The sequence below is a fragment of the Mus musculus genome, chromosome 13 (genome assembly GCF_000001635.26).
Source record: "Mus musculus strain C57BL/6J chromosome 13, GRCm38.p6 C57BL/6J".
NCBI classification, from domain to species: domain Eukaryota; kingdom Metazoa; phylum Chordata; class Mammalia; order Rodentia; family Muridae; genus Mus; species Mus musculus.
The window spans coordinates 23,805,693-23,825,600 of NC_000079.6; the positions used below are offsets into that span (position 1 = coordinate 23,805,693).

Below are 19,908 nucleotides of genomic sequence, written 5' to 3' on the forward strand. Positions count from 1 at the left end.
TAAATATATAGAGACAAGCTAAGCAGCCTAAAAGAGGCTCAGGGAAGCTTAGGTATCTGTGTAGTACTCTCCAGGTTTCTGAATTCTCTGCGCTGTCACCCATCCTGGGCTTGGCTTTTGGAGTTGCAGCTCTTATAAGCAACCCCTAACCTCTACTCCTTGTAGGTAACCGAAATAAAACTCAGGGGTTTTCCATGTTGTATTTTGATGGTATCCTTACTTTGGCCAATCACGTGTTCCCAATCTGAGTGAACAGCTTTTTGTTCATGTCTCCCCCAGAAAATGTCACACAATAGATGGCTCAGTGGTTTAAAGGGCATTCTGTTCTGGAGTACTGAGGTTAGTTTCCTGAACCTTCTCAAGAGAGGAGTCACAGGTACCTGTAACTCCAGTTCCAGGGTTTGGGGGGCTCCTTAGGTACCCACATGCATGCCATACAATCACACAAACAGACACATAAATAAAAATAAGAAAACTAATATAGTTTGGATTTTTTAAATAATAATAATAAAAAGAAAATGAGTAGGGACCAGTAAGACTGGCTAAGGAGCTGGGCAGTATAGGCTCTTTGGGGGACCATGATGATAGGACTGGGGTCAGAGGCTCAGCTGGTGCTGAAACGCAGAGAAGGCAGGTCTTCACCTTGTTTTAAGAAGGCCAAGAGACTAACTAGAAAGATCTATCACCAGCCACATTCCAAAACCTAAAAGCCACAAAACAAACCCAAGAGTCAGGAGTCAAGCAAAACCACATCAGGAGGACCCAGAGAAAATGGAGGTCGGGAACAGGGGAATTCTCAGTCACAGTTCACATCTGTTCACTGTGGACACCAGAGGACGGAAGGCAGTCTAGCTGATTGACTGGATCCCTCTGCAGGACCATCTCGTTCAGGCATATAGATGTTAGCAGATAGACGTCATTTCATTCGTCCCATCAATCTCTGGGCATTGCGCCCATTTCAACCCTGTTTCTTCATGTAGAAGCCAGTTCTAGCAGGCGGGGTGCTTTGTCTGCAGACGAAGAAAGCTCTAGGAGCAAAGGTGGGGATGACTTCAGAGATTCAGGCTAAGGAGCCCCACTGCTGCTTGCATTCCACACCTCTTTCCACTTTCAGCGAAGTGGCTTGTTGACTGAATGTCTGTGTGCATAGTTCAAAGCAGAAAAACATAGTGACACCGTTGAGATACTCACTAGGTCGGTGAGAACTTGAAAGTGAAGTTAAAAATTAAGCAGCCACGCCAAATGCAGATTCTCTGTCCCAAGAGCACAGGGTCAAACCTGGCGGTGTTTGTTCCCACGTGACTCATTACGTTTCTCTGCAAAGAGAGGAAGATACAGGAACACCTTTTTTCAAGGTAGCTTTCTAGTCTAGAGCTTTAAATACTACTTTAATGGTGATGGTAAGTGTTTTTCTTCTTGTAAATAGGATGTTAATTATGAAGCTATCAGAGATGCCTTCAAGGGAGGAAGTAATGTTAAGAGAACTCAAAAACACACCAACTGCTGTGTGAGGACCTCCATTGGGAATGGTGTCTGGCTCTGGAGAAGAGGCTTTCTTACAAAATAACAATCCAATCAAGACTCTAAGGTTTGCGAGGCCACTGGTGTCAAGGGCCACTGTGGATCGTGGTCACTAGCCGGAGGAGTATCACACTATCGGTGAGTATTGGCTGTGGTATGTAGATGTGTACAACTGGCTTTGGATGAAACACTGAACCAGAACAGACAAGGTTGAGCTTCGTGAATGGGCTTAATGAGTCTTTTCCAGTTTCAATATACTCGATCTTGCCTCTCAAGATGAGGAGACTGGCAGAAGCCAGATTAAGATGAAAATCAAGACAACTGACTATTTCTGGAAGGCTTTCTGCCTTTGTACAGTTAAGAGGAGACCATGGTAGGTGCCTGTAATGACTGGTAGCCATAGAGGACAGGATTTAGTGAGGATGGGTTTCTCTCTTGTCCTAGCGGAATTGCAGAAAGCTACACCTGTGCAATTGGCTTTTTGGCATAACTCTGTCAAGAATTTTCCCCTTGGGGTCTTTAAACATTTTTTTAGACTGTGATTTAACTTATAAATACATTGGTTGAGGGACCTCTCAGTTCCTCAGAAAAGTAGAGAGGTAATGAGTTGCCTAGCACTCAAGGGATATTTTTACCCTCATGTTCTTTTCAGTCTGTGGCGAGATGAGCGCTTTCTCGTCCAAGGCAGAACACACTTTAAAATAGAAGTTTAAAACAGAACATTTTATTAAAATATTTTTATTTGCTCTGTGCCTGCATTTGCTCATGAATCTGAGAAGTTCTAACATGGAGTGAGTGGGGGCATGGTGGCTGTCACTGCTGCTGTTAATGGCAGTGACATTTGACAATGTAGAACTCCTTGGAGGAGCGCACCTCGGACTTCTCCTCATGCAAACAGTCCCATGAAGTAATATTGTCCTCTCTTTTCCTCTGAAACAATTAAGGCGCTAAGAGTTTATGAAACTTGCTATGGTTTGTACAGAGTGGAAATTGAGACTCTGAACTTCTGGCTCCTGATATTTGAACAATATGCAACATTTGCTTTGTTTAAATCAGGAGGCTGGGCTGGCAAAATTATGCAAGATAAGCAGGTTGTTAGGGGAAATCAAAGAGTATTAGAAACATTATTGCATAAAGTAATGAGTTCTAGACTAAGAATAGAATGAAGCCCCTTATGCAACTCTGTCTGTATCACCATTCCCCTCAAATAAAACCTATTCCGTGTGCCTTATGCCTAAGCATAATGTCTGTGTTCCCTTTTTCTCCAATACAATCTATATTGTCCCAACCCTTTTTTAAATATAAATTAAGTTCGACTTAATCTGTACTGTGTGAGGCTATACCTGAGCTGTGTTTCTAGGTCTGCTTCCCTGAATGGGAAGGTCTTTGAAATTTTCCATGGTCTTGATGGTTTACAGTTACAATGAGTGTACTGTCTTCAGTGACTCTAATGGCTTGTGATTTCATGAGCCCTGGTGGCTGTTTTGAAACATGGTTTTCATTATCTCATTATGGAAAGACTAAAGTTTGGAATGGCCAATTTTTATACTTAGGAAAAGGAGAAGCCATCAACAACAAAACAATGGAAGGCTATTTAAGACAGAATTCAAATACTTGAACACAGTAGAAGCTGTGTGACTCCCCTGCCCCCTCACACACACTTTCACACCCCTACACCGCTCTCTGCCCAGTGGTGGTGGAATGTAACTCAGAGGCAAAGTGATTGGGACACATCTTTTCTTTAATATTCAAATCAAAGTCCAACTTATACGTTTATCATTAAATTTCCTGGGGGAATAAATGATTAAAACTTAGAATATTTCAAAATGAAGCTAGCTATTGTATATATAAACACCCAAGAATATCTCAAAACTTAGATGTCTAATAGTTATTTATTAACTAATTTGGCTCCTATGTCTTAGCTATCTTTAAGGATATATTTGGACTGGGAAGATAGCTCAATTGGTAAAGTGTTTGCTACACAAGCAAGAGACATAGGTTCAAAACTCAGCACCTACAAACAAAACAAAAGTTTGGTGGCATGTGTTTGTTTTCCTAGTGGTAGGGAAGTAGGCACAGGGACCCCTGAGACTTCCTGACCAGGCAGCCCAGCCGAATCTGCAAAACCCAGGTCTTGGTGACACACACTAATTCAACAAACAAGATGGACAACTCTTGAAAAATGATATGTGAGTCTGACCTCTGGCTTCCACAAGCACCTTCACATATGCACGCATTACAATAGATATATATCTTCCATGATGGCCTTCTGTCCTAAGGTCATTTAAGAGGGTGAGAATATCTCTTTAAATCTGATTTCAGAGAGTATAAGATCCCGATTATGAAATATAAATATGATACAGGTGTTTTTAACAGTTGTTGAAGATACAGTCTCAAATGGATATAATTTGTAAGATTCTTAGAAGGTGTGTTCTTCCCTAAAGGAAGCAAATGTATATATCCCTCCCAAAGAGATGCAAACACTGAATTACACATGTCCACATTTGGAGCCATAAATTGTATTTGCTTTTTAAAGTCGCTAAATTAATTTACGATTACAGCAGAAACCTCCATTCAGTATAATTTTATAAGTGTTTTAAAGATATTGTCAGCTCAATAAAATGCTCATTCTATGAGTAGTAAAAAAAAAAATATTCTAACGAGAGGTCAAGGCTTCAGGAGTTTGAATCAGCTGCTCATATTCCATCTGTCCTCAGTCAGAAGTGACTAATGCATGCTCAACACTTTTCCCACTCTTATGAAGTTCAGGGTCCCCTGCTAGGGAATGATGATTGGCTGATTCTCAGCTCAGTTAACTAACATAATCAACTTAGTCTCACACTAGGGAACCCATAGGCCTACCTCCCAGGTGATTCTAGATTCTATCAAGTTGACCATTACCACTGAGCATCACCGTGCGTGAAGGTCATGTAGCATCTTCAAAGAAGATGCCACCAAACACTGTGCTTGCCCAGAGGCTGCTCTAGAATGATCTTCTTCAGCTCGTGAGCTTGACTGTTCTACTTTTTGGTCTGCTCTAAATAATGGTACTTCCTAGCATTGAATGGTTCTCTGTGATTTGATAAAGCCTTTGCTCAGTCATTCGTTCAGTTTCATAGCACTACTGGATGGTTAGGGAATTTGCTCTAAAGTTTAGAGTTCCTCCTAAAAACTCAGTCCACTGAAAGCATAGTCAGAATGTATAAGACCCAGAATGTGGACGTCATGAAGAAGAACAAACAAGCCAACAGCAAATGCTTTCTGATCTCTAGAGGCAGCACGGGCAGGAGAAAGCTGTATGTCATTCTTTTTTTGTTTTTGTTTTTGGTTTTTTGAGACAAGGTTCCTCTGTGTAGCCCGGGCTGTCCTGGAACTCACTTTGTACACCAGGCTGGTCTCGAACTCAGAAATTCGCTTGCCTCTGCCTCCCGAGTGCTGAGATTAAAGGCATGCACCACCACGCCCGGCGCTGTTTGTCATTCTTACATGATATTCTTCTCATAGGTCAAAGCCTGTCGTGGTGAACGTGATTTGGGGCAGAGGGAAAACCTGCCACAAAGTGCACATCACTCACCAGAGAAACAAAATGGATGAGAAGCCTACCACCAGGAAAGGTAAGATGCTGTCCTTGTTTGCAGGTAGTTAGAAAAAACTCAGGGCTTGGCCCTAGATACTTCATTCATGACAGCTGTCCTCTTCCTGCCTTTATATTGTACTCCTGGATGCTGTTAGTATAACATCAGACCCAACCTCAATCCCAAGATGTCACTTGCTTTTTATTGTTAGGAGACACCATGGATTAATCTTGCAGAAATTGAACCAAATGATCAATAAATACTATAGCCAAGGAATGCAATGGGTTTTGAACAAGTGATTTAAAAGCAAACAGCCAGCTTAGCTGTTTTACAGATCCCTGTGGGACACATTTGCCAAATGTCTAGCCACTTCCTCTGAGCTTGGCAACTTAAATTGATATCAAAATAATTCATTTGCAGGCAGCTAGTTCTACCTGTGAGGCTACTTGGAGATTTCTTCCATTTATTTTTATTTTTCTTCACAGATCCAGTTTATGTCTCACAAGTCATAGTCTTCCAAATATGCAGGAGAAAAAGGCCTAACCCGTCAGTCACATGGAAATCCTTCTAATACTAACCCATTGCTTTATTTCATTGGGAATAGATATAGACTATCATACATTATACATACATTATACTAATACAATGAATGCATAGACACATGCATGTGTATTGCAACTCCGTTGAATACTATTTTGTATCATTTTACCTATAAGTTTAGCAAAATTTTTTTTCCATATTTGTTTGAAAAGCTGAAAAACCATGGAGGAAGGGTCTAGTAATACACAGGGGTGGGGGAAGTCAATGAAGCACTCATAGCATTGTGAGGTATCAGCTGTCAGCTGGGCCTGGTGGCGAACACCTGCAGTCCCAGATGGTCAAGAGGCAGAAGTAGGAGCATCAATTGATCCTAGGAGTTCCAGACTAGTTTGAGCCACAAAATAAAAAGGAGGAGAAGAAAACAGGCATGTTCAGAACAGAAAGGGAGAAGAATATTATTTCTGTGACAGTTTGAAGGAGAATCTTCAGACTTGGAAGTGTTGTCTCTGAAAGGCAGCTGTCATGTCAAATCTCACAAGCTCTGTGAGAAATGAATGTACTAGATGAGATGGACTGCTTCCGTGCAATGCAGAGGGGTGCCATTCATGGGGTGCCATTCACGGCCAGCTCTGCCATTATCTTTCCAGTGTCTTATTTTAGAGAATTGTAGCACAAAATCCTTGCATTAAGGTTTTCCCTTTCCTTGGCACCTGACCCCACAGTTTTAAAGAATATTTGCAAGATTCCAAATTCATCATGCTTATTATACCCAGAAAAATAATATAGCAACACTGTTTAGAGGAAATATGTTGGTAAAAGGTAGGCATTGGGATTACCTCAGCCTGATGACAACTGGTTTATAGTTTTGTTGTCATGGAAGGCTGAGGCAGGAGAGATGGCAAGTTCCTGGGCTACAAAGTAAATTCAAAGCCAATTGGGGCAACTTAACAAGACCAGTCTTAAAAGCATGTTAAAAGGGGCTGAGACCAAGCTCAGTGGTAGGCTGCTTGCCTGGTAAAGCCCATGCAAAATCTGGATTCAATCTCCAGTATAAAAAAGAAAGGAAAAAGAAAAGGACAAGAGTTTCCTCCAAAAACCAAGATAGTAGTATTGATTGGTGTCATCTAGAGTTCTTTCATATTTAACTGGGGCAGAAATGGAAAGCAGCAGTTTCCTTTCAGGTGTTCATTCTGTAACCCTGTGTCCTGCCTAGGGTCAGGTTTCTGCTCATTACGCTACGCGCTGGCTCTCATCATGCACTTCTCCAACTTCACCATGATAACGCAGCGTGTGAGCCTGAGCATTGCCATCATTGCCATGGTGAACAGCACACAGCATCAGGACCCAGCTAATGCGTCCACGGAGGGGCCTGTGATGGATCTCCTCAGCAACCAGAGCAGAGGAATCAAGGACTTTAGTACCCGGGTGAGTGAGGTAGAGAGAGGGCTCTGTGCTGACAGAAAATAACAGACAAGAACAGGAGAGGGAGGCTTCAGTCTTGACTCTGCAGATTATAGAATTCAATCGTAAACTGAAAAGGACTGAAATGATTTTCAAGCCATTGCTTGAGTCTGTCATAATAATAATCTTTCATTGAAGTAACATTATAGAGAAGTTGTAAGAAAAATGAAAGAAAAATTTAAAAATAGGACTAATAGACTACTTGAGTTTCTCAGAAAAAAACTAGTTACTGTCTAGGGAACCCTTCTGGGTTGCCCCATTCTATTTGAGTCCCTGCAGCTCTCATAATTTCTAAAGCTATTTATAGCTCGGCAAACTCTATAGGATGACTAGAAAGTCCTGTGAAGAATCTGTCTCCTCTCGTCTAGTCAGCAGCTCCCCGACTGTGGCTGAGTTAGGCAGTTCGTCATCTATTTAAATTCTACCCCCCATTTCTGTCTAGCTTAACTATGAGTGGTTCTTTTCATTCTCTTTTTTTTTTTTCATAAGCTACCATGTTTACCAGTTCCCTCACTAATCAATGAGTTAAATAGTATCTCTATCACAGGTTCATTGCATAGTTGTATAAGAACCATAAAGATACCCTACTTTTGTAGGCATCCTTTAACCAGTCATTTACTATGCAGTCCTAATGACGTCCCTATAAGCCACGAGTTAGGACTGTGCTATCATACTCCCGTGCTTGGGAACTCAAGGCACCTTCAAGTCGACTTTTGTCTGGACTTGCTGCATCCCACCAGAGCCTGGTCTTCCTCCACAGACTGCCATCCACAGTGGATGAGGAACTTCTCTGCTCAGAGTCAGAACTGTCACTGTCAGTGTGGGAGCAGTTCATATACCAGATGCCGCAAGTCTAAATGTGCTTTTTATCCAATGGGAATGTCTTACTTGCTTTCTTCACACAAATCCCAGACATTTTTTCAAAAGATGCCTCAAAATCTAGGATGTTCCTAAACTGTTTTTTTCTTCCTCAAGTTTTCTGTTCTATTTATGTCTACCCTCAAATGTTAATTCTAACATGAATCGTATACTCTGAGTTATAATAATCTTTTTTCTTTGTTTATATTTTGAGACAGGGACCCTCAGATAGCCCTGGCTGTGCTGTCCTAGCATTTGTTATGTAGATCAGGCTGGCCTTGAGTTCATGGATATTTGCCTGCCTCTGCCTCCCTAGTGCTGGGCTTAACGGCATGCTCCACCAATGCCTGGAGGCTAAAGTTATTTTAAGTTAATAAAGTATTTCTCGTGGTACATCCTTTGGTGATCAGATCTAGATCTCTAGAGATTATTAACGTACTGAGTTATTCATTCATAATGTATATCTTAGTAACTTGATCCTTCCAGGCAGACCATACATAACAACTAAATGTGATTTTCATTTTTCAATAGGGGGTTAATTTTGATAAGAAATAAGAAAAGTTGTGTTCATTTTACTCAATGAGAGTCGGTGGCACTCCGGTTTTCAAAGAAGCTCTTTAGCATGGAAGCCATCCGGCCGAGGCTTGCTGCTGTTCTCAGACTCTCATCTATGTGGCCATTTATCTTTTCAAAAAAGATATATTAATGTTTCTATGTGTGAATGATTGCCAGCATGTATGTATGTATACCTTCCAAATATGTGTCACATATGTTCTCAGAAGCCAAAAGGACATCAGATGCACCGAAGCTAAAGTTACAGACAGTTGTGAGCCACCACGTGGGTTCTGGGAACCAAACCTGAGTCCTCTTCAAGAGCAGCAGGTACCCTTAAGAGCCAAGACATCTCTCGAACTCCATAATCACATATCTTTATCTCTTTTCTCTATCTCTTACATTTAGAATTTTCCCTCCCGTTAAGGGAAACAAATTAGGGATAGAGTTGGTTATTTGTAAAAACAAACAAACAAATAAAAATAAGTTAGATAAAAATCTGAGGGGAAAAAACCCTAAATCAAACTAAGTATTTATAATAGAATTATAATAGATTTTCTTGAATTCAGAACAACTTTAGTTGTAAAGTCGTTTTCAAATCAGGACGTTTTAGCAAAGAGGGTGCCCCTACTAACTAAGAACCCTAACCCTTTCTGTCTTTTCCAGGCTGCTGTCTATCAGTGGAGCACAGAGACCCAGGGCATTATCTTTAGCTCCATCAGCTATGGAATCATACTGACGTTAATACCAAGTGGATATTTAGCGGGGATATTTGGAGCAAAGCAGATCCTTGGCGCTGGGTTGCTCATCTCATCCCTGCTCACGCTGTTTACTCCACTGGCTGCTGACTTTGGGGTGATTTTGGTCATTGTCATTCGCACAGTCCAGGGGATGGCACAGGTATCTCGCTACTATTCTCAGACCGAGTCGGGTACAGATTCGCGACATCTGCAAAACAACAAAGGTCTCAACCACTTTCATTGCAGGGAATGGCCTGGACTGGTCAGTTCACAATTTGGGCAAAGTGGGCTCCGCCACTTGAACGGAGCAAGCTCACCAGCATTGCGGGTTCAGGTGAGGACGTGTAAGTGCGTCAGTGGGTGGTGCTTTGCTCTGTTCTTCTGTGACGCAGGTGATTTCAATATTCAAGAAAAAAATAGAGCAAGATGTGACAATTGCTTAACAAAGGAGAAACATACATCTGTGATGTAGAGCCTCAGGCTTAGGAGGAAAGCACTGTGACCTACATCAGTCAAAGGCTGAGGCCTGATGGGAAAAAAAAAATACTGAGCTTTATGACAGGTAGAAATGGAATTAGTCATAGTGGCTATTGTCTGTCATCCTAATACTGAGGAGGCAGAGGCAGAAGGATTTCGAGTTTGAACTCAGCTCATATTATAGAAAATTATATTTTCTTGAAACTCTTGTTTCAAGAAAGAAAAGAAATGCGTAAATGAAAACCATGTTGCACTCACATCTCAAGAAAATATTGGAGCACAAAATAAGGACTCAGAAAGGCCAAGAGCAAAATCGACTGGAAGGTGAAATATCTACATCATTCTGCTCTTCTGAGCTAAGTAACACCCATAACTCTCTTAGGTGCAGGCTATTGTCGTGCTTTCATCTCACAGAGAAGGGAGTTAGTGTGTGTAGAGATTAAGAAAATGGTCCAAACACAAACAGTAAGTAGTAGAACCAAGATTTAAGCCTAGCCTCTTTGTTCTCAGAGCACACATTCTTGGTCATAATGCAAGAAGGACCCTCATAATGTGCAGTCTCACCAAGGCCCCCTCGGGGATGATTGTACAGCAACTTGTAGACCTGAGAACACATATGTAAAGGACAGATCTGAGGTTCTATCAACAGCTCACTGACAGGTCCAGCAGAAGCCACACAATGCAGTCTGTTCCCTCATAGAAACCCTCCTGCTTGCTTCTCTGCCACCACTGTCATGGCTTCCTCTATCCCCTAGTGCTCCCTGCTAGTCTTTCTTCTCTGGCTGGATTTACTCTTTCCATCGATGCTAATTTATTTTTTTGTACTGCTGAGGCAGTTCCATGTGCCCCCTTACAAATATAGAATAAAGACTCACTTCCTTATTATACTGATAGATGGTCAGACATTTTGTTACAACATGCTGACCACTCAGCTCCCTCTGCAGGCGAGGATCTGGTAGCATGAGTTGTCCACTTCCCTGTGGAAGCTGTCATCACTTCCCCATGGCTCTCAGCTCACAGGTTTATGTCTTTAAAATATTCTATACCCCTGGTTTTGTTAAAACCACAGATTTTTATGGTATCTTTATACAATTGTCTAGTCTTCCAGTTGCAGTTAATTTGATTTTATCTGTTCCCATTGTACATTATAATTTTATTGTTGCTTTTACATTCTAATATCACTTCTCAAAAGGAAGAATAGAACTGTGTTGTGATACTAATTCAGTGGGAGCAAAATCTAGTATTTAAAACATGAAGAACAGAGAGGACAGGGTAGGGTAGGAGAGAATAGAATAGAATAGAATAGAATAGAGAATAGGATAGGATAGACGAGTCTAGTGACTAGACTAGACTCCTTCCACATTGGGCAGGTGACTGTGAACTTGTGAAACCTTTCTGAGCTTTGTATATATGGTAGTATGTGCAAGTGTTTGTGTACACTAAATATGTATAATATTGCTATGTAAAAAGCATTTTCAACTGTGAATCTGTAAAATGCATAGCTGTAATTTTTGTTCAGCTTTGTTTATTTGGTTGTTGCTTATTTGAGGCAAGGTTTTACTAGTCATAGCTGGCCTGGTTCTATTGATGTAGTCCATACTGGCCTCAAATTCATGTCAATCCTCTTTCCTGAGACTCCTGAGTGCTGGGATTGCAGAGACATGCCCTTGTGCCTGGCTGTTGCTTTTGTCATTATAGACCCCAAGGTCCAATTGTAATCCAGTTGGAATACATTTGTGATAGTAAATTTTGCTCATTGTTCTCTCACCAATTAGAGCAAAATCTTGAACACAGGAACTGTACCTCTCTAATTCAGGTAAGTCTTTGTTTCTGCACCCAGCTTCACACTCCACCATGGTGAGCTGTACTAGTAGAGAGTTTCTATGATAAGCTGAGAAGTTAGAGTTGACCACGTTGCTGTTACAGAGCTACTGAAGTAGACTGCTGTTTAGTACAGTGCTCGTAATTTCTCACGATGTTGGGAGAGTCTAGTGAACAGGAATAAATCCTCTCATCACCCAATAATACCAAACCGGCATAGGGACAATGTTCACATTTTAGCCACTGCTGTCTCCATAAGGATTCCCCCTTGTCTTCCCTTTAGGGGCAGCGTTTGGGTCCTTCATCATCCTCTGTGTGGGAGGATTAATCTCACAGGCACTGGGCTGGCCTTTTATCTTCTACATCTTTGGTGAGCCACTGTCTCTTAAATAACACTTCTACTTCTCAGGATTTTGTTTAAGGTAGACATCACTCAGGCTTTCCCCGGGTTCTTCGTTAATTGGAAAATTATGGAGAATGTTGAAGATTGGTGGCTTCCTTAGTATAGTTCATGAATCTTGGTCTCCCACCTTCCAGAGGTTTGGCCAGTCTACAAGCACAGGGTAGATGAGATCACTCTCCGCAGCTTTCTGAGAAGCTTTTGAGAAATCAGTTACAACGCCTTTCCTGTCTGCCACACATACCTCCCAGTAACTCCACCACCGTTCCTCAAGTGCTGGGTCTCCTGCTGCTGAGCAGTTAAGACTTCAAAGCTGATTGAGAGCACCTTCTGTGTCTACACATTTTGTAATAATTATTACATTTATCCAATATGCCTTTAGCCTGTTTTCTACCAAGGGAGTCATGGAAAGCTTAACTCAAATCTTCCTTCCTTCAATGAGCATTCTGCAGCCTATTCATCAGGTCCAGCCATTCTCCCCTCTATGGTCTTTTATCAGCACTTCCTGTTCAAGACATGTGATGTTTCTTGTTTCACTAAACTGTGAAATGCTTAGATCAAAGGATCCATTATATAATGTTTTCCAGATTGCTATGGTGATCACAGTACCTGAAATTTAGCTCCCAATAAAACAACAGATTAACCAGATTGTATGGAAAGGGTTTAAAGAACAACTAGTTCTCAGAATCTTTTAACATAGAGTATTTTTGAAATGATGCCAGTTGTGCAGGCCTTTAAACCCCAGCATTCCTGAGGCAGAGAGAGGCACTAACTCTCGCACTAACACGGAATCCCAGTCATTTTGTTTCACACATGTTAACCTGGCATGGGAAAACTGTTCCTGCTTTGACTCCACAAGAGAGCTGTAGTTTGAATACAAATAGACACCTCTTGCAAACATATTAGAAATATTTCTGTGCCACGGTGACTGATGTTGTGGCAAGTGGTTTCGTGTATGCATAACTACTTTTTCTTCAGTTTCAACCACACGAACCAAAACAAGACAATAGCCTGTGTGCCAAAAAGATATATATGGCTATAACAAGACCATATATGGCTATAAATAAACTCTGGATTCTTAAGCCTTGGCTTCACTGATTTATTTTCATGTTCACATTATCTCCAAGATTCTGACATTGACAAAAAGCAAGGGTTTGTTTGTTTGTTTGTTTGTTTTGTTTGTTTGTTTGTGAACTGGCATCTAAAAAGGTTCAATAGAAGGAGATTTATAGCATAGAAAAGAGAAGAGAAACTTAGTTCTATATGATAGAATACTCCCAAGTTGGTATGTGTGGTAGAAAGGCTGTGGTATTTCAAACAAAACATTATTCTTCCACTCTATGAATCAACCTGAAGTATAACTGCATCCCTCCTTCCCAGGTAGCATTGGCTGTGTCTGCTGTGTCCTGTGGTTCACGGTGATTTATGATGACCCCATGCATCACCCATGCATAAGTGTGAGGGAAAAGGAACACATCACATCCTCAGTGGCTCAGCAGGTACTCCGCACTCTCTCCTTCCACCCATGGACCATGCAGACGTCTGCAGAGCACTTTCTGTTTCTAGGGTAACCTATCATAATGCCAATGTCGATTTGATGATTTCTTTCAGTCGAGTTCTCCCAGAAGGTCTGTCCCCATAAAGGCGATGGTCAGATGCCTGCCACTGTGGGCCATTTTCATGGGTTTTTTCAGTCATTTCTGGCTTTGCACCATAATCATAACATACCTACCGACGTACATCAGCACAGTGCTGCACGTTAACATCAGAGACGTGAGTACACTCCTCTACTGTGGCTGTGACAATAATGGCTGTAGTCCTGCACTGCCCACTATATTCCAGTGTATAGAATTATTTCCCCTTCACCATGGTGGTGACAGAGGCAGTGCCATGACTCCCATTTCACAACAGTGGAACTGGGACATTCAGAGGTGAGATAACTTGCTGTGGGTTACGTGACTACTGCGACTACTGCTGTGCATCTGGGTTCTTAATCGCCATGTTCTTCTGCCACACCTACTGGTCCAGAAGTTTCCCCCAGAAACTTCCATCCCTTTTCTCGGGCGTTGGTTCTCTGGCCTAAGACAGTGCCCTTCCGCGTGGCAAGGGTGCTAGTTTCCCTGAAATAACTGGGAATCTCAGAGGTTAGGCTATGTTCCATCTGTGTGATAAACGCTGGTTCCCCACACTGCTCTGTGATGTTCTGTGTACATTTCCTTCTTTCAGAGTGGGGTTCTGTCCTCCCTGCCTTTCATTGCTGCCTCAAGCTGTACAATTTTAGGAGGTCAGATGGCAGATTTCCTTCTCTCCAGGAATCTTCTCAGCTTAATCACAGTTCGAAAACTCTTTTCATCCCTGGGTAAGGATAGGTGTGTGGATTCAGGTAACCACTCTCCTTCCTGCGTGTGCTTTGAGAAGCCTCTTGACATGTCCCCATTCTCCAGGGCTCCTCCTTCCATCCCTTTGCGCTGTGGCCCTGCCTTTTGTGACTTCCAGTTACATAGCAACCATTGTTTTGCTGATACTCATTCCTGGGACCAGCAATTTGTGTGACTCAGGGTTCATCATCAACACCCTAGACGTTGCCCCCAGGTAAGGGCTTTACCTGTCTGTTGCCTTTATCAGACCACTCACGTGATGGTAGTTCTCAGTGTCAATGCCAATGTGCAAAGCCTGTCTGTTGCTGGTATGTACTAAACCAAGGTGAAGTGACAGATAACTAGAAATGTTGGTTCACAGCCATGGCCACGTGTCTCATGTCTGGATAGAGAAAGTTTTTCAAGTTCCCTGGTAAGAGATTAAACTGTGTGTTTTGGGAAAAGGCCACAGACATCTGTTTTGGAAATTTCCAGGGTGTTTATTATGCCAGCCACCACACATAGACTACTCACCACGAGCCAGACCTATGCTAACACATTCTCAGAAATCAATATTTGTCATCATCACAAATACATTAAGTAGATCCTATTATGACCCCCTGATTTAGGGAAAGGAGACTGAAGCACACTGGCATATGAGACCTGGCTGTGGTCACACAAGGGCAGAGCCAGGATCTAAAGGCATACAGTTTGGCTTCAGAGTTGGAAACTGATACTTGTCTGTTAAGCAAACTGCCCTCTGCACTGAACACTGTTGTGAAAAAAGTTCCCACAGAAACTACTTCTCTGGTTTTTCTAGCTATTGATTCAGTAGATGGATGATTTCAAAGTTGGTAAATAAATATTTCTTTGGATGTCTTTAGGTAACAGAAACTACTAGGCCAAATGTCCTTGCCATTAAAAATGTGTTTCATGAAAGTTGAACTTCTGCTATGGATGGTTTTCTACATAAAATCATCTTCTTCACAGATATGCAAGTTTCCTCATGGGCATCTCAAGGGGATTTGGTCTTACTGCAGGGATCATCTCATCCACTACCACCGGATTCCTTATCAGTCAGGTTGGGCATGTTATTGAACATCTGCAAGTGGCAGGTATTGTCTTAGGTATTGAAAATATATACCGTGCTCTCAAAGGTTGTGCAAGTGTCCAGGGGAAGCAAGCATGGATTTGAACATTCAGTTCATGAAAATCACACTGTGGCATGTCATGCTTCCCGGGGAAAGAAAAGTGAAAAGCTGAGTTTGTCAAAGGGAATCAGTATTCATTTTGTGAAAACGAGCTGTTTGGGTACAAAGAACAGTGTTTCCATGACTTCTGGGGGTAAAAGGAGCGAGAGCGGGTGGAGAGATAGCTCAGGAATTTAAGACGAGGCTCACCACCAAACAGACAAGAGAGAGGCCTTTATTGTGACGAGAGTGAATGAATGATGTCAAGAATTAGTAAGTGATAAGGATGGGAGAAGGAAGAGGGCGTCATGAAGAGTCCAATCAAATTAATAGTAGACAGTTTGTACATCAGTGAAGGGAAAAACTAATATCTGAGGGTCCTTATTAATAAGGACATCAATCTGTAGACGGAGGAGAGAGGAGAGCAGCTGTATGACTTTAGGGAGCATAGCTGAGAGGTTTGCTCTCAGCATCTAAATGTGGTCTAGTGAGCAAGAGGGAAGGCAGTAATGGAAGACTCAGGCTAGGATGGAAGAACTGTAGTGTCAGCCTGAGAAGCAGAGTTTTGTTTTGTTTTTAGTACAGCTAGATGACCTAGATTATGGGCTAATTTATGAGTAAATGTATAAGAATTCTCTATGATGATAATGGCAACAGTGAATTGGCCTGACAGGAGAGTTTATCAAACAGGTCAAATGTAGTTCAATATATGTTGAAAAGTCCATGTAAGGAGCTGTACTGATTGAAGTCAATACCTAAAAAACTAAACAAAGCAAGAAGGACAGACCTTCACTATGCATTTTGGCATAATTATAAAGTTTCATATTTATAACTGTTGAAATCCAGATTTCTGGAGAAGCATCAGTATTGCTTAATTTGTTTTCATTTGCGAAAGTAGCTACTACAACATAAGACCCAGTGTGCTTTATAGAGTCATTTGGTTCCCAACAGTTTCATGACCCTCTTGGCCAACAGGATACTAAGTGTGTTCTGTATTTGCCCCTTAATTTGTGTGTGATTAGCAATGCAATATGCAAAGCAAAGGACTTGTATAATTGGTAGGAAAGAAATTTATAATATTAATAATTCATTGTATGTTTTTGTGTTCAGGATTCTGAATCAGGATGGAGGAATGTGTTTTTCCTGTCTGCTGCTGTCAACATGTTTGGTCTGATCTTTTATCTCATATTTGGACAAGCAGAAATCCAGAGCTGGGCCAAAGAAAGGACTCTCACCCGCCTCTGAGGATGTAGGGTTGGAGACCAACCAAAGTGCTGACCCTTAACATACTTTGCTTATCACCATTCTTTCTTTGTACTTACGACCATAGACACAGCGCTTCTCTATTCTGGCTGGGTGCTAGCATTTTCCAAAGATCTTCAAAAGCAGATCCCAGGCTACCCTCCAGAGTGAGTTAGTCTGTGGTGGAACCCAGGTGCCACTAAGTTTTAGACTCCTGGGAAGTTTTTCATGCAACTGTGTTTGATAATGGTAGAGGAATTTGAAGTCAATTTTAGTTGCCTTTGAATTTTCCTCTTTGGAAAGTAGTAGATGAATAAAAATCTATCTGAAATAATTTGATAAACCTTCTTTGAGACTGTTAGGAACACAGGAAAGGTCCTATAAGAATTGTATTTTTAAGCTATAAAACTCAACAAAGAACAGAATTGAATCCTATAATCATAGAATTAACTTTATTCCTTTTATAATACTCCAGGAAACATGGGTGTTTATACAGTTAGATGCTGTTAAAATAAACATACTAAGATTAAACAAAGTACATTAAAATTATGTAGGGTAGGAGTCTTTCTAAAGATGGAACAATATTTATGAATCTTAGCCAATTTCTTGGAGGTTGTGACCAAAAAACAATGAGAAAATGATTCAATGAATGAAGTTTAAATGGAATACAGAAAGAGAGATTGAATAGATACCAGAAAGGGCAAAGTGAACATCTCAAAACACTATCATAGTTTAGTCATGTGGTGAAATTAGAAAGAGAAAACAGAAACACTCTTAAGTGAACATCAGGGAAGAGATTAGTAAGGGTTAAATGAGCTGGAGAGATGCTTGGAGAAAAATTGCATAAGAGACATTCATCCTTAAGGTAGAGACTATGTGACCCTCATATTCTCCCAAATAGTCATATTCAATTATAAAATAAAATTCAGTAGTAATTGGTTTGGGGTTTTAATGTGTACAATAAACTCTAAGGCACCTCCATATAGATGGCTTATTCTATTTTTGCCTCAATTTTCTTAGAAAAAGTATTTTTAAAATCATATTAAGAATTTCAAAATGACTGCAGGACAAGAACCTTTGATTAATTCATAAGGGGAGGAGAACCTTCTAATTAGGTTAGAGTTAGAACAAGAGGTAATTTTGACCAGAAGTTGTAAGGATAATAGTTGGTGTCAGGTACTGAGAGTGATGCTGAGATAATAACTCATTGGATCTGCTTTCCAAATATTTATAATACATAGAGCAAAGGAGTCTGTATGAAACTAGAAGACTGGAAAGAGGGATATTATATAATGAATTGGTATGTTATATATGAAGGGAGAGAGAGCTCTCAAAGAATGATTGTAGTCTGGGAGTTAAATTGAGAGAGGGAAGAAAGAAGTGGATAAGAGGAAATATGGGGAGAGACAGCTAAAACTAAGGTCCATTAGAAGGGTCATATAGAAATCTACTAGCATAGAAACTTCTTAAATATATAAAAACGCATATAAATAAAAGCAATATAAATGAAATCACCATGAAATGGGAGACAAAGCTCTAACTAGGCATCTTCTACCACCAAATAAAACCTCTAGTGCCAGAAATGGCTTACATCTAATTGAGTTGTTGGCTGGAGATGCCCCCATGGAAACCCACAAATAACCCAAGCTATTGCCAAGGTCATTGGTGGCTCTCCACAAACTGATGGTTAGGCCCTATTGCTGAAAACAACACCTACATTACTCAATGAACACTGAAAAGTTGTACTGGTGCCCACATAGAACCTTACTGACTAGTTCATGGTTGAAGAAGGCACTCCGTGCTACCAGTGGAGAAAGGAAACCACCAACCTAGCTAAAAACCTTGGCTCTACAATAGCGATCTGCTTGAACGATATGCTGGTAAATAGTGGCAAAACAAAGTCGTGGGAGTAACTAACTATCTGACGTATTTAAGGTGGTCCACTCCAAAAAACAAAACAACAAACAAACAAACAAACAACAACAACAACAAACATGCCTAAGAATTCTCAGTTGGTCAATAACCTGAGACTAGATAGGTCATAGATCTATAAGAAAGGCAAATACTACTATTCGGTGAAAGGAACATGGCAATAAAATGACTCTTAATGGCCTTCTGCTGTACTTACAGTGTCTTGCTCAGCCATCATCAGAGAAGCTTCTTCCCGTAGTAGGTGAGAATACAGACAGACACCCACAACTGGACAATGGGCTGAAAGCGAGAGACCTTGGAGCCCTCAGTCTAAATGGAATGTCTCCATCAAATTCTTCCCCTCAGGGTTCAGGGAACTTTGGAAAAGTAGGGGGAAAGATTGTAAGAGCCGCTGGGGATGGAAGACCCCCCCCCCAAGGAGACAAGGCCTTTTAGATACAACAGAGCTGATGTCCATGTGAACTCATAACCTTTGTGAAAGCATACCCAGTATGCACTTGTCTTAGCCAGAGTGGGCACTAGCACTGAGAAGAACATGGACACAAACCCCCATCCCTACCCAGAAGGTGACTCCAATTGAACTTTGTTTGCTTTAATGGAGTTGTACTGGTTATACAAATTACACGTAAAGGCGGGCCCCATGCCTAGCAGTAGATGGGCAACACAAAAATCAACTCAATGATATTCTTGAAGGTTGCTTATGTTTTTTGTTTTGATCTGTTGACTCATAATGCTTCATTTGCTCTTTTTTTTTACCTTAGAGATATTTTGCTTATACATTATGGTTTTTATTTTATATTTTAGTAAAATTCCTGTGTTTGCATGAATGTGTATCATTACATCTCTGTGTGTTTCTTGTACTCTCTCTTTGACTCTTTTTCCCCCTGTTTGTGTGCTTGTTTGGTCTATTCTAGTTTGTTGAAACCACTTTTAGAGTGGCCAAACCTTGTTGCTTTTATGAGGAAGAAGGGTTGACACACGAGGTCTCTCTGTGTAGCCCACACTATCCTTGAACTCATGATCCTCCTTCCTCACTCTCCTGAATGCTAAGGTGGCCAGCCTATGCCATCAGGCTTGCTGCTCAGTTGCTTTTCTGAAACTGGGCAAAGTGGAGGTCAAAGGACAACCTCAGCTGTTGCTACAGGGGAATCATCCACTGGTTTTATTTCTGTTTTGAAATCTCTCACTGTTCTAGAAACTGCAAAATAGAGTAACCTGGGCAGCCAATGAGTTCCAGAGATC

General features: G+C 41.1%; 1 protein-coding gene across 13 annotated transcripts; it reads left to right on the plus strand.

Moving 5' to 3' along the window:
- The first annotated feature begins 1,248 nt into the window (after positions 1-1,248).
- Slc17a2 (solute carrier family 17 (sodium phosphate), member 2) lies at positions 1,249-19,499 on the plus strand. Of its 13 annotated transcripts, none has more exons than XM_006516651.2 (13): positions 1,249-1,355; positions 1,427-1,659; positions 5,026-5,135; positions 6,850-7,061; positions 9,174-9,407; positions 9,494-9,591; positions 11,829-11,915; positions 13,330-13,444; positions 13,557-13,718; positions 14,172-14,304; positions 14,390-14,537; positions 15,293-15,417; positions 16,603-19,499. In XM_006516651.2, the coding sequence occupies exons 3-13, from the start codon at positions 5,108-5,110 to the stop codon at positions 16,608-16,610; spliced, it is 1,350 nt and encodes a 449-aa protein (XP_006516714.1). In that variant the 5' UTR covers positions 1,249-1,355; positions 1,427-1,659; positions 5,026-5,107; the 3' UTR covers positions 16,611-19,499. The 13 variants fall into 13 exon arrangements, 10 of the variants coding, with proteins under 10 accessions (XP_006516714.1, XP_006516709.1, XP_006516712.1 ...); XM_006516646.2 differs by having other exon boundaries at positions 15,293-15,383; XM_006516652.2 differs by having other exon boundaries at positions 1,250-1,355; positions 9,494-9,581; positions 13,326-13,444.
- The last annotated feature ends 409 nt before the right edge of the window (positions 19,500-19,908 follow it).